The sequence below is a fragment of the Acomys minous genome (genome assembly GCF_964271855.1).
Source record: "Acomys minous genome assembly, chromosome: 8".
NCBI classification, from domain to species: Eukaryota; Metazoa; Chordata; class Mammalia; order Rodentia; family Muridae; genus Acomys; species Acomys minous.
The window spans coordinates 40,453,980-40,468,481 of record NC_140489.1 but is presented as its reverse complement, the minus strand read 5'-3'; the positions used below and the strand labels follow the sequence as shown (position 1 = coordinate 40,468,481).

Sequence of the window (14,502 nt, the reverse complement as noted above, 5' to 3'; positions counted from 1 at the left end):
AGGAGACATGCAAGATGAGGTAGATCTCTCAGTCCAAAGGAGAAATTTACTCTTAAAGAACTTGCATTTCGAGCCAGGTGGTGGTGGCAGAGGCAGGTGGATCTCTGAGTTTGAGGCCTGGTCTACAAAGTGAGTTCAGGTCAGCCAAGGGTACACAGAGAAACCCTGTCTCAAAAACAAAACAAAACAAGGAGGGGGCACTTGAGAGAGAGAGAGAGAGAGAGAGAGAGAGAGAGAGAGAGAGAGAGAGGCTATTTCATCATACAGGGCTGATTTTAAATTCAGTAGCTTCCACTGTTTGCTTGTGTGTTTAAATGTACTTGGGTGCTGCTGCGGGAGAGATGGGCTCAGTGGTTAAGAGGTCTTGCTGCCTGCTCTGGCAGAGAACTGGGATTTGTTTCTCAGGATTCACACTGGATGGCTCACGACTGCCCATAACTCCAGAGGACCTGAGGCTCTCTTCTGTTCTCCATAGACACTCACACGCACATGCACACACACATACACACTCAGAGAGAGAGAGAAAGAAACTCAAAATACACACATACACACACACACACACACACACACACACACGAGGAGACAGACTCATAAAACAAATATGCATACATACATATATATTAAAATGCAGGAAGCCAGCTGTAGTGGAGCACATGAGTGTGCAAATGCTGAAAAGAACGAGACAGGAGAAGTCATCTAGTGTGATAGCCCACACTTAACCTCAAGCACTTGTAGGCAGAGTCTGGATGGTCACTGTGACTTCAAGGCCAGCCTGGCCTACAGGTCAAGTTCAAGCCAGAGCAACATAGTAAAGTCCTGACTAACTAAACAAACAAACAAACAAACAATAATTTTTAAAGGGCCGGTGAGATGGCTCAGTGGAGAAAGGGGGAAAGGAGTCTGCTGCCAAGCCTGACGGCCTACCTGAGTGAAATCCCTACATACCACTTGGTAGAAGGAAAGAAGTGACTCCAGCAAGTTGTTCTCTGACCTCCACATGCATGCTGAGGCATGGTGCAGGCGCGTGCACACACAAGGACAGACAGACAGACAGACAGACAGACACACACACACACACACACACACACACACACACACACACACACTCGGGTGTGGTGGGGTAGGGAGAAGATAAAGGAGGAGAAGGACGTTCTAAGGCATGGTGAAATACGCCCAGCTACTAGAAAGGATGAAGCAGGAATATTTTCAGTTCAAGATCAGCTTTGGACTCATTGTGAGACCGTTCCTCAAAAAAGACAAAATTAGAGAGTTGTGGGGTCTGACCCAGACCAGCCAGCAATCGGTGTGCAAAGGGTCCCACAGGTGTGTTTGTATGGGGAACACAAGGCCAAGTATGGTCCTCAGGGCCCCACAGCAGTCCTGACAGCCGGAGAGTCCCCCCTCTGGATCAGAGCTGTGAGTACTGGGGCTGGAAGTGCTGAGATGTTGAAACAATGTTAGCAAAAGAATCACATAGATCTGTGCAGGCAACAAAGTTGACTTTAACCATCCTGTAACCCAGGCACACCCAGTAGGATGTTTCGACATCCCCCACTCTGACCCCCAGTTGTATGTAGCTTGGACTAAGGAAGTTCCAGTGCAGCTGAGAGACATCGGAAGAATGAAAGCTGAATGTCTCTCCCACAAGCCTTCTAGAGTCAGTCACTCAATTATACTGATTCTTTTAACGGGAAGACAAGTCTCCAGGCTCACCCTCACCCCACACCAGCCACACTGAGCATGCTCCCAAGGGCACCACTGTGGGATCTGCCATAGCAACCGGAGAATAGCTGGAGAGATGCTCGGTAGGCAGCCCACCCACCACTGAGACGACACAGCTGGTCCACGGGCTCTTCATTAGCATCGTTCTCAATGTCTCTTTTCATATTCCTCCTTACGTGTCCAACCGTGCATGACAGTGAGTGATGTGCCCACCTTGCAGGAAAATCCTACCTAGCCCAGAATTAGAAGAAATATGACAGATATCCCCACCGCACTCCCACTACGCAGACACAGCCATCCTTGTCAGCACTGCTTTCCTTCTGCTTCTCTCTGTTTTCCTTAGGTGGGAAAGAGAAAGGGGGGAGGGGCGGTGTCACATTGTAGCTCAGGCTGGCCTAGAACTCATCTTGTAGTCAACCTAGCCCGACTCCTAGCACTCTTCCTGCAGTACTCTCCACACGTTGGAATTACAGGCTTGATCCTGAAATGGGAGAAGGTGACCCTGAGATAGCAGAAGACTAGTTCTGAGCAGTACAGGTATCTTAGGGCTGAAAAGCAAAGGAAACAGTTGTGGTGGTGATTTGTGTTGATACAAAATGACATTTCTGGGAGGCAGAGGCAGGCAGATCTCTGTAAGTTCCAGGCCAGCCTGGTCTACAGAATGAGTTCCAGGACAGCCAGGGCTACACAGAGAAACCCTGTCTGGGGGTGGGGGCCGTCGGGGCGGTGGGGGGGGGATTATTTCCTTAGTTTCCTTGCCACCACTCTTTTAAAATGAATTAATTCATTTATTCACTTTGCATCCCAATTGCAGGCCCCTCTTCTCCCTCCTCTCACCCTCCCTCCCTTTTCTCCCCTCCCCCCTTCCCTTCCTCTCAGAAAAGGGGAGCCCCCACCACCAACCCACCCCAGCACATCAAGTGACATCAGGACTGAGCGCATCCTCTTCCTCGGTGCTGGCCACTGCTCTTAGGGCTACTGTAACAGAGTGCCACAGACTCAGACGGAGTGACTTCAAGAACAGATCTTTATTTCCCTGCGATTCTGGAGGCGAGATGTGAGACCGAGGTTGGTTTTTTGGAGGCCTTGTAGATGGCATCTTCCTGTGGAGATAGTCTCTCTTCTGTTTGTGCCTCAGTCCTAATCTCTTCTTCATATAAAGACATGAGCCAGAGGGCTGGTGAGATGGCTTAGTGGGAAGACATTGGTCGTGCAAGCCTAATAACCAAGCCTCTCTATCCACATAAAGGTGGCAGAAGAGAACCAGCTCCAAATAGATTTTCTCTCCCCTTCCACACATGTGAATAGGCACATGTACACACACACACACACACACACACACACACACACACAGAGAGAGAGAGAGAGAGAGAGAGAGAGAGAGAGAGAGAGAGAGAGAGAGAGAGATTTAAAATATATTAATGAAAATATACCATATTTTCAGCCAGATCATTACCTTAATTATCTTTTCTTTTCTTTTTTGATTTTTCGAGACAGGGTACAGGGTTTCTCTGTGTAGCCTTGGCTGTCCTAGACTCACTTTGTAGACCAGGCTGGCCTCGAACTCACAGTGACCCTCCTGCCTCTGCCTCCTGAGTGCTGGGATTAAAGGCATGTGCCACCAAGCTTGGCTATCCTTAATTATCTTTTTTTGCCCCTCCTGAGATGAGGTCTAATAGCCTTGGCTGGCTGGAGCTCTCTACGTAAGCCAGGGTGACCTCCAACTCACAGAGCTCTTCTTTTATCTGCCTCTGGTTGCTGGGATAAAAGATGTGTGCCACCACACACAACCTCAGTTATCCATTTTAAAGGCCGTGTCTCCTAAATTTATAAACAAAGAAACCATGAATAAGTTTAAAACACAGCACTGACAATGGTTTTTCATCCTGTTTTGCAGTGTTGGGGATCAGAGCCAAGAAGAAGCCAAACACTGAGCTAGACCCAAGCTCTAAAGTGCTTTATTTTAGTGCGGCTTATCTTTGCAAGTCTGGAAACACAGGCTTAGCTAGGCAGGACCAGCACCTCCCAGAAGGAAAGTAAACCTGGGCCCTTTCTTATCAAACCCGACAGATGGACACCAAGATAAACTAGAGATGGCATAAAATGTGTAAGTACATAATAGAACGTGCAGATCAAGTGACATTCAAACTGGTCAAGATGGCGTTCTCAATCCCTTCAAGGTATTTTTGGACTCCAGAAAAATCATTCCTTCGAGCAGATTCAGTTCCTCACATGATATAGTAAGGAGTTCTTCCTCCTGTAAGGAAATCTCTAAAGGTTCCTGATATTTCTTGTTGCTGATTTGTTTGTTTGGTTCTTCGAGACAGGGTTTCTCTGTGTGTCCTGGACTCTCTTTGTAGACTAGACTGGCCTCCAACTCACAGAGATCCACCTGCCTCTGCTGGGATTAAAGGTGTGTGACACCACCACCTAGCGCTATTCTATTTTTTGTTTTTTAAACCACACTGTAGTCATTTATTTACTTATTTATTTAGTTTTTTTTCAGACAGGGTTTCTCTGGTTAGCCTTGGTTGTCCTGGACTCACTTTGTAGACCAGGCTGGCCTCGAACTCACAGCAATCCACCTGCCTCTGCACACTGTAATCATTTTTACTTTAATTTCTGTTGAAGAAAGCCTCTTCGTTAGTTGAGAACAAGGATAAGGAATAAGAGTCCTGGGTTAAAGCGTCCATATAGGCCTTTCCTACCATTCACGCATAAGCAGCAGCAAACCAGGAGGAGCCTCCTCACATAGCTTCCTGTGTGGCCAGAGCTTTAGGCATCACTCATTCCCTCACGGCAGGAAAGGAGAGCCCGGGTGCTTCTCACAGCTCCCTAGCAGGCAGCCTGCATGTGGAGGAGTTTTTAACAGGAATGGCTCAGAAATGAGATCTTTTCCTTTATGAGACATGACTTGCAACCAGCAATCACGAAGTCCACGTCATCTTAAATATTTACTGTCAGAATCCAGTGGCAGACTGCATTTTCCCTTCTGGGAATCCCTCCCCATAGTGCAGTCTCCATGGGCCAAGCTGCCGGAGTTAGGAAGGTGCAACCTTTTCTTTCTTCTTTTTCTTTCTTTCTTTTTCTTTTCCACAGCGTCCCTCTGGGGCCACGTGACAGACCTCCATACTAGCAGAACTCACCTAAAAGGGCCTTTTTCAAAACTGTTCTTCCTCATTCTCCTCCACTGGACAGCTATTGGAATTTGCAGCTTGCCTGCCCTAGGTTTTTTCTTTTTTCTTTCTTTGTTGTTGTTTTTGTTTGTTTTGTTTTGTTTTGTTTTTGACACAAGGTTTCTCTGTATAGTTGTGGCTGTCCTGGACTTGCTTGTAGACCAGGCTAGCCTCGAACTCATAGTAATCCGCCTGCCTCTGCTGCCCAAGTGCTGGGATTAAAAGGGTACACTACCACACTAGTGGTATACTAGATAATGGTGCACATTCTTTCTTTCTTTTTTAAAATTTATTTATTATGTGTACAATGTTCAGCCTGCACATACACCTACAGGCCAGAAGAGGCCACCAGATCTCATTATGGATGGTTGTGAGCCACCATGTGATTGCTGGGAATTAAACTCAGGATCTCTGGATGAACAGTCAGTGCTCTTAACCTCTGAGCTATCTCGCCAACCTGACATTGTTCTTTAAAAAAATATTTTTTAATTTATTTTCATTTTGTGTGCATTGGTGTTTCACCTGCATGTAGGTCTGTGGGTGTCAGATATTGGAGTTATAGACAGTTGTGAGCTGTCATGTGGGTGCCAGGAATTGAACGAGAGTCCTCTGGAAGAACAGTCAGTGCTCTTAACCGCTGAGCCATCTCCCCTACACATCCAGATTGCAGACTGCTTTTCACCTGCATATTTGTATCTCCACCTAAGATTATCAGGGAGGAAGGTCTCTGTCAACAGGAGAGGGGAGAGACGTACCACTGTGATCAGCACACCCCAGAAAGACTTCGTTAAGGCCTTGGAGACAAAATACTAAAAAAAAAAAAAAAAAAAAGCTAGGCATGGTAGTGTGCACCTTTAATCCCAGCACTTGGGAGGCAGAGGCAGGAGGATCACTGATTGCTGTGAGTTCAAGGCCCGCCTGGTCTACAAAGTGAGTCCAGGACAGCCAGAGCTGTTACACAGAGAAACCCTGTCTCGAAAAACAAAAACAAAAAACCAACCAACCAAACAAAAACAAAAAACCAAACCCCAAACAAAACAAAAAACCACTAAAAAAAAAACAAAAAAGAATCAGAATATCCAAATATTTGTCCAGAAAACAGTTTGGGATCTATAAAGGAACTGCTTTTGTCCAGCGGAGTAGAACCCTGATAGAATTCTTAGTTGAGAGTTTTGATTTCCAGAAGCGAGCCTTGACATTCCTTTGCGTGGAGGTCTGTCTGTGGTAGGCGACAGCATCCATGGGGGCTGAGCGGCACGGTTTGCAGGGCCAGGCGTGGATGTGCTGGACAGCATTTCTGCATTCCATTGACCCAAGTGCAGTGGACTGCAGGGCGGTCCCTTCCCAGAAAGCTCCGGTTCCTCTAGAAGGGGAGCAGGGCTCTGAGGGACTGTACAGCGGAATTATCTACAGGACTCCCAGCCTGCGGGTGTGTGGGCTCCACCCACTGAGCCTCACTCAGTAACCAGGACACCCTATGTTGTTGTTGTTGTTAGACGTTCTTATTAGCATATATCAATTATACATAATAATGGATTTCGTTATGCTTTCATACACATACATAAACTATTTCACTCTTATCCTCCTCCCATTATCCCCTATCGCCCCACTTCACTTTCCATCAGTCCCTCCCCCCCCCCCCCTCCCCGGTTCCTTCATGCCGTCTGTTGAGTGTGTGACCTGACAGGTTTCACTAGAGTTGTTTACAGCAGTTGGACGGGAGTTTGTGCTTTTGTTTGTTTGCTTTCTTCAGGAACAGGTGCTCATTTTCAGAAGCTACCCCACTAAAGATTATATCTTTCTTTTCTTTCTTTTTTGGTATTTTAAGACAGGGTTTCTCTGTGTAGCCTTGGCTGTTCTGGACTCTCTTTGTAGACCAGGCTGGCCTCGAACTCACAGAGATCAGTGCCTGCCTCTGCCTCCCGAGTGCTGGGATCTTTCTTTCCTTCCTTTTGGGAAATGTACCTAAAGCCTTGGGCCTGTGTGTGTGTGTGGGGGGTGGTATTGCATTATAAGGCTTTAGTGTCACCTCTGCACTATATGTAGGATGAATTGCTGGCATTGTCACTCAATAGTTTTAAAAATCAGTTCCCATCTTGTATTTGTTCTGAGCTGCTGTGAATTAGACACAGGACCTGATACACGTTTGGCGAGAACTCAGTCGCTGAACGCTACCACTCCCCTTTCAAGATGTTCAGTGTTAATGGTGCTTAGTTGGCTTTAATTTTGTACCCGCTGATAAAGATTTAAAAAAAAAAAAGTGGTTCACGGAGGTAAGCACCAACCACACAAGTGTTGCCGGGACACCGAGCAGGAAGACTGATTGCTGCCCTTGGATTCATCGACCTGGAGTTAGACAGGCCGCAGCTCTTCCCGGGCCTTTGCTCATGCTGATGTAGGAGAAAACAGCAGTAGGTATTTGAGTGAAAACTCAAACCATCTGCAGCCCAAGCAAATGAGCGACAAAAAAAAAAAAAAAAAAAAAAAAAAAGAGGGAACAGAGTTCAAAGTGAACCCCAGATACTATGCTTAGCAGTGTCAGGCTTCATTAAACAAAGGGGCAAGCTGGTGCTTTAGGAGGGGCCAGGGCTAGAATTCATTAGAAGTTCATTCCATGCCTGGTGTGTGTGTGTGTGTGTGTGTGTGTGTGTGTGTGTGTGTGTGTGTAGGGGGAGTGAGGGGTGTCACAGGCGACCTCTAGTGGTTCATTTAGATTAACTTTTTCTTGCTTTTCCAAATGCAAATCAGCAGAGTCAACATTATAAAATTATCTTTTAATACGATTCAACATTCAATGTGGGAAAGAAGAAGATGAAGAAGAAGAAGGAGGAGGAGGAGGAGGAGGAGAAGAAGAAGAAGAAGAAGAAGAAACCCACAAACAGTAGGAATTTCAGTCAAATAAGTCCATACTATCTACAGTTTGAGCTGTAGCTGCCATTGGTTGTCACCATGAAGACGGGCCCTCCCAGGCATTTTCTGCAGGATTGCAAATATTGACTCTCGCTCTGCTTCAGCAACCAGCGGTTTTATTAGACCAGAGGAAGGACGCCTGGAGGGCTGCTGCCGACCCTCGGCTGACTGCTCTTCTCAGTGCTTATACACAATACAAACTCTTGGTGGTTTTCATTGCTGGTGACTCTTGACTTTTGGTTATCATTGGGATTTTCCACCTGGACTATTGTAGTAAGAATTTTGGCTTCTTTTTTGTTTGTTTGTTTTTATTTTATTTTTCAAGACAGAGTTTCTCTGTGTACCCTAGGCTGTCTTGTACTTGCTTTGCAGACCAGGCTGGTTTCGAACTCACAGTGATCCACCTGTCTCTGCCTCCCAAGTACTGGGATTAAAGGCATGCGCCACCACCGCCCAGCGAGACTTTTATATTTGTTTAAAACTAAGCTTCACAACAACAATCTTGCGCAGTACGCTATCCTGCCTTACTCCCAGCAAAGCTCCCAGTGACACTTGCACTGTGTAGCTTTCCTCGGCTCCAGCTCCTTCCTCCTGCTCTTCCTTGGATTTCTACCCACGGCTGAATCCCCTGTCTCCTAACTCCTCCTCCCCTGGCTGGCAGGAAGTCCAGCCCTATTCTCTCTCCTGCTCATTGATTGGCTGTAAGCTGCTTTACTGACATAACAGGGGGAGAACTGGGGAACAGAGTTTACACAACATTTAGACAGGAAATCAGAATTTAAACTACAGAATAGCCTTATGCCTACAACCTCTAATGTAATAGTTTATTTTCTGTTGATATAGAAGAATGCCACAGAGTGGGTAATAGATAAAGAAAATAAATCGATGTTCTTTATAGTAGTGGAGGGGAAGAAGTCCACAATCATCAATCAAGTGCACCTGGCTTGAATTTTGGCTTCTTTAAAAAAAAAAATCCAGCTATGGGGCTGGAGAGATAGCTTAGCTTTTAAGAATAGTGGCTGCGCTGGATTTAATGGTGCACGCCTTTAATCCCAGCACTCGGGAGGCAGAGGCAGGTGGATTCCTTTGAGTTTGAGACCAGTCTGGTCTACAAAGTGACTCTAGGACAGCCAAGGTTATACAGAGAACCCCTGTCTCAAAAAACAAAACAAACAAACAAACAAAAAAAGGACTGGCTGCTCTTCCAAAGGTCCTGAGGTCAATGCCCAGCAACCCCATGGTAGCTCACAAGCACCTATAATGAGCCGATGCCTTCTGGCTTGCAGGTGTACATGCAGATAAAGCATTCATATACATAAAATAAATAATTTTTAAAACCCAAAAATAAAAAAACAAAACCCTGCTATGTAGGCTGGGTGGGTTGCGCACTCCTGTAATCCCAGCACTCAGGAGGCAGAAGCAGGCAAATTGCTGGGAGTTAGAGGCCAGCCTGGTCTACAAAGTGAGTCCAGGACTGCCAGGATGACCAAAATCAAACCAAACCAACCAACCAACTAACCAACCAACCAAAACAAACTCACTAGATATATAATGTGAATATGTTTTATTTGTTTGTTTTTGTTTTTTTGAAATAGGGTTTCTCTGTGTAGCCCTGGCTATCCTAGACTTGCCTTGTAGACCAGGCTAGCCTTGAACTCAAAGAGATCCGCTTGCCTCAGCCTCTCAAGTGCTGGGATTAAAGGCGTGCACCACCACTGCCTGGCCTTATGTTTTTGTTTTAACCCCAGGTGTGGGATATGGGGGGGATGCTTCAGATTGTCCACAGCTATTAACTATGATTTGCTTCGTGCAGTAGCAGGGGTGTGATTTTTGCCAGCTGCAGATAGTGTACTTTTGGAATTCTGGGGATTCTAGAGAGGGTATATATGTCAGACCCCACAGAGGGGTAAGGAGGTGCTTTGGAGGAGGAGGGAGGACAAGGAGGAGGAGGGAGAGGAGGAAGAAGAGGAGGAGGAGGAGGCAGCTCCTCTCTGCTGCCCCTGGTTGCTGCTGTTGTGGTTTCATGAGAAGTTAGAGCCTGAAACAAAGACCGGACTTGCCCCAAGGAACCCAATGACCCCAAACAGCAGGAGATACTAAAGAGACCTATACCCTCTGTCCCCTGTAACCTTCTTTCTCACCTATCAAGTGTAGGGGGGCTGGAAGGGAGGTAGAGGTATAAGACCCCAAAAGTAGCATTAAAAAAAATACGCCAACAGCCTGTACTCTTCTAGTTTAGCTAGCTCATTTCCCTCCAGACTGCCTCAGGTCTGACCTGTTATACAATCGTGCAACACACTGTGCTTTTTTTCTGCCATGGTTATTTTCCTGAACAGTAATGAAACAGTTTTTGCATTACTACTTAGTGTCTGCTTTTTTTTCTGATAAGTCATAAGTCATGAGACCCTCAGGGCAAAGACTACCTGGCTTGCTTGGCACCATCTCTTAAGGCCTCAGCTCAGTGCCTACCATGTAACTGACCCTCAATAAGGGAGGCTTTGGCCAAGAACTTAACATCTTTTGGATCTCACTGTACAGGAGATTGGATTTCAGAAAAGGATTTCTGGGCCTAGGATGTAGCTTAGTGGGAGAGAGAGTATTTGCTTAATACGTGCAAAGCCCTGAGTTCAGCCTCCAGCAACACACATACTCCTATTTCTAGAATAACAAATTTCAGTTGCTCTATGTGCCCTGTCACAGAGTCAACAATCTGCTACAAAATCCTTTCCCCTACTCTTTCAGTGACTCCACCTTTAAGACTGAAATGTTAGTCGGGCGTGGTGGCGCACACCTTTAATCCCAGCACTCGGGAGGCAGAGGCAGGTGAATCGCAGTGAGTTCGAGGCCAGCCTGGTCTACAAAACAAATACCAGGACAGCCTAGGCTACACAGAGAAAACCTGTCTCGAAAAAAAATGTTTGAAATGTTAAGTTTCTAGCGCCTAAGCAAAGAAGCTTCTCACATAAAAAGCCGAATCCTTAGAATATGAGCCAGACCTCATTGGACGTCCAGCAGAAGCGAGGCAAAGAGAAACGTGAAGACAGTGGAAGGGTGAAAAGGCCTTTCCACACTTCACATCCACATCCACGGCCCTAACCACAGTCCCACGAACGTGTTCCCAGATTTGGTAATCTTCTGGTGCCACAGGTTTTCATCTCCCACCAAGATGGGCGGGTGAGAGCTGAGTGGGGGTGGCGAACTGTGCCTTCAATCCCAGCACTTGGGAGGCAGAGGCCGGCAGATGTCTGACTTTGAGGCCAGGCTGGTCTGCAGAGTGGGTTCCAGGACAGCCCGAGAAACTGTCTCAAAAAACATTAAAACAAAACAAGAGAGGCATGTGTAATCGGGCTTTGGTACATTGTGGGTTCTTCTTTTCCCCGTCCTTTCACCCTGGTTTCACAGCTACAAGAAAAAGGATAGAGGAGACGGAGGGAAGAAGGGAGGGAGAGAGGGAAGGAGGGAGGGAGAGAAGGAAGGAGGGAGGGAGAGAGGGAAGGAGGGAGGGAAGGAGGGAGGGAAGGAGGGAGGGAGAGAGGGAGGAGGGAGGGAGAGGGAGAGAGAAAGAGGGAGGGAGAGAGGGAGGAGGGAGGGAGAGAGCGCGCGCGCAAGCGCACTGTGAATCTAATTCACTCCCCCTGAATGACGAACGACCACCAACCACCAACCCACCTATCACGGCTCTAGCAAAGTTCCCAGAATTCCAAATGTCACACAACTGCAGAAACTATCTGGGGCTGGCAAAACCATGCCTGTGCTAGAGCACGGCGCGAATCATAGTCAGCTGCTGCAGAGCAGCCCCATATCCCCACACCTAGGATGGAAACAAAAACATTCTCTCATAATATTTCCCTGCTTTGTTTTGTTTGTCTGTTTGGCTTTTCAAGAGAGAGTTTCTCTGTGTAGACTTGGCTGTCCTAGACTCACTTTGTAGACAAGGCTGGCCTCGAACTCACAGCGCTCCATCTGCCTGCCTCTCCCTCCCTGAGGGTGTTGCAAAGTGAAAAGGTGCCTGGCAAGAGCAACAAGTGTTCTTCACCACCAAGCCATCTCTCGAGTCCCACAGGGTTTTCCTAAACTTTAACATTGTATCTGTGAAGGATACATGGTTAAATGCATCCAGAATTAACCCAGGCCTGCATGAGTATATTTGTGGCATGTTCCTTCACACATGCTGCTGTTTCTTCTTGAGATCCTTCATTGTTCTGTGATATATGGCTGCTTGTCATCCTTTGGGTCTCAGCTTAAAGCCATGTACTCAGAAAGGCCTGGGTCAGGCACCGAATCTAATCAGAATCCTACTCATTCCATCATTCTGGACATCTCATCAATGCTATTATTTTCTTTCCATTATAATTTTTATAAATTAAAAAAAAATTTTTTTTTTTGGTTTTTCGAGACAGGGTCTCTCTGTGTAGCCTTGGCTGGCCTGGACTCGCTTTGTAGACCAGGCTGGCCTCGAACTCACAGCGATCCACCTGCCTCTGCCTCCCGAGTGCTGGGATTAAAGGCGTGCGCCACCACGCCTGGCTTATAAATTAAATTTTTGGTTGTGTATGTGCCTGTATTTATTGTGCTTTCTCTTTAAAAAAAAAAAAAAAATTCTGGGCTGGGTGGTGGTGGTGTATGCCTTTAATCCCAGCACTTCGGAGGCAGAGGCAGGTGGATTCCTGTGAGTTCGAGGCCAGCCTGGTCTACAAAGTGAGTACAGGACAGCCAAGGCTACACAGAGAAACCCTGTCTTGAAAAACCAAAAAGAAAAAAAGAAAAAAAAAGAAAAGAAAGAAAAAAAAAGAAAATTTCTGGTTAGTTTCATCTTTTTGTTTGCCAGTCTTCTTTCTTTCTTTCTTTCTTTCTTTCTTTCTTTCTTTCTTTCGTTTTTCCAGATAGGGTTTCTCTGTGTAGCCTTGGCTGTCCTAGACTCACTTTTGTAGACTAGGCTGGCCTTGAACTCAGGGTGATCTGCCTGCCTCTGCCTCCCAAGTGCTGGTATTAAAGGTGTGCGCCACCATGCCCGGCTGCCTGTTTGTTTTCTAAAGAGAGAAAAAAAGAAGGTGTGGAGTTGGGTGGATGGGGAGATGGGGAGAATCTGGGTGAAGGGAATCTATGAACATAATATATTGCATGAAAAAATTATTTTCAATTAAAAAATATAAAAGTAACACTAAAAATAATATGCACAGCAGGTGCGGTAGCATACACCTGTAATCCCAGCACTCGGGGAGTGCATATCTCTGTGAGTTCGAGGACAGCCTGGTCTACAAAACCAGCCACAAAGAAATCCAATCTTGAAAAACCAAAACCAAAACCAAAATAAAACTGGGTGTGGTGGTGTATGCCTTTAATTCCCAGCACTTAAGAAGGAGGCAGAAGCAGGAGAATCGCTGTGAGTTCAAGGCCAGCCTGATCTACAAAGCAAGTCCAGAAACCCTGTCTCAAAAAAAAAAAAAAAAAAAAAAGCACTAGTAAATTGCTTGCATGTATAGCTTTTGCATTTTGGCTGTGGAGGCCAGAAGACGGCATCCGATCCTCTGGAACTGGAATTAGAGGTGGCTGTAAGTCTCCAGGTGAGTGCTGGGAATCAAACTCAGAGTCTATGGAAGAGCAGCCAGTGCTTTTAACTGCTGAGCCACCTCTCAGGCCTGACTCTATTATTTTCTGTCACATCGTAACTGGAAGTCTTCAAATATTTGTGTTCATTTATTTAATTCTGTCTATTCCTCTACAATGAAATTCAGATGCATTCTGAGGGATAGGACCTTGTCATTTCACTGACTTTTGTATTCCCGGAGTCTGGTACAGTGTATAAATATTTGCTGACTATTTCTTCGGCTGTTACATTTACTCTAATTTCTTTTTATGGTATTTTAGTTTCTGCCATTGCACTGTAACCCCTAAGGGTTACAAGAAAATTACAGTGCTCCCCTCTATCTCTGAGTACTGAGATGAGACCTGAAATTCTGCTCATTTACTGACAAGCTCAGCCTTCTAAGAGGCTGTCAAGGACCCAAAAGGGCATGGTAATTCTATTAGTTAATAGCATGGCTGAGGCAATCAAAAGAGACGTCAGAAATGCTTTTCAAGTTACATTCGTTAGGTTCTTGAGCGGCTGAAATCGCATCTACTGCTACAATTAATTAGGTGAGAGCGAAAGGTTGAAGTTTTCTTTTTATATTACTTGCATAATGAACTAAGGCAACCTACGCATCCTTTCTTGCGCTCCAGGAAGTGAGCTCTTGCAGCAGCTCATCTGCCCAATGGGGGGCGGCAGTATCCCAGTAACTCACTTACTGAAGATGTGTAGGTGGGAGGAGAGATTCGCGTTCAAAATCTTTTTGACTCCACCCACTCTCCGTAGCGCCTTAGCCCGCTCGAGTTTCAATGCGCGTTGTTGCTGTACGAAGCTGAGTCCTATACAGCGCCCGCAGCTCTCCCGATCATGGCTTCTTCGAGTCCCTTCACCTACTATTGGCCTCCATCTTCCTCCCCTGTCTGGTTAGAACCGCTGTATAGTCTGAGACCTGAGCACGCGCGGGAGCGGTTGCAAGACGACTCAGTGGAAACAGTCACGTCCATAGAACAGGTGAGGTGGCAGGACTGGGCGAGGCGCCTGCGCGGGGCCTTCTGGGAGCAGGAGTCCCATTTGTAGACCCGTCTGAGTGCAAAATTCTCCGTGGAACTACAACTCCCACAATGC

At 46.3% G+C, this 14,502-nt stretch overlaps 1 protein-coding gene across 1 annotated transcript in view; it reads left to right on the top strand.

Annotated features, from left to right (window-relative positions):
* Window positions 1-14,116: 14,116 nt before the first annotated feature.
* Window positions 14,117-14,502, top strand: part of LOC311604058 (protein farnesyltransferase subunit beta) — a 75,351-nt gene continuing 74,965 nt past the window's right edge. Inside the window, exon 1 of the mRNA XM_084793572.1 lies at window positions 14,117-14,388. Within this exon, the coding sequence (XP_084649698.1) occupies window positions 14,245-14,388 (144 nt within the window). The 5' untranslated portion in view covers window positions 14,117-14,244. The remainder of the gene's footprint in view (window positions 14,389-14,502) is intronic.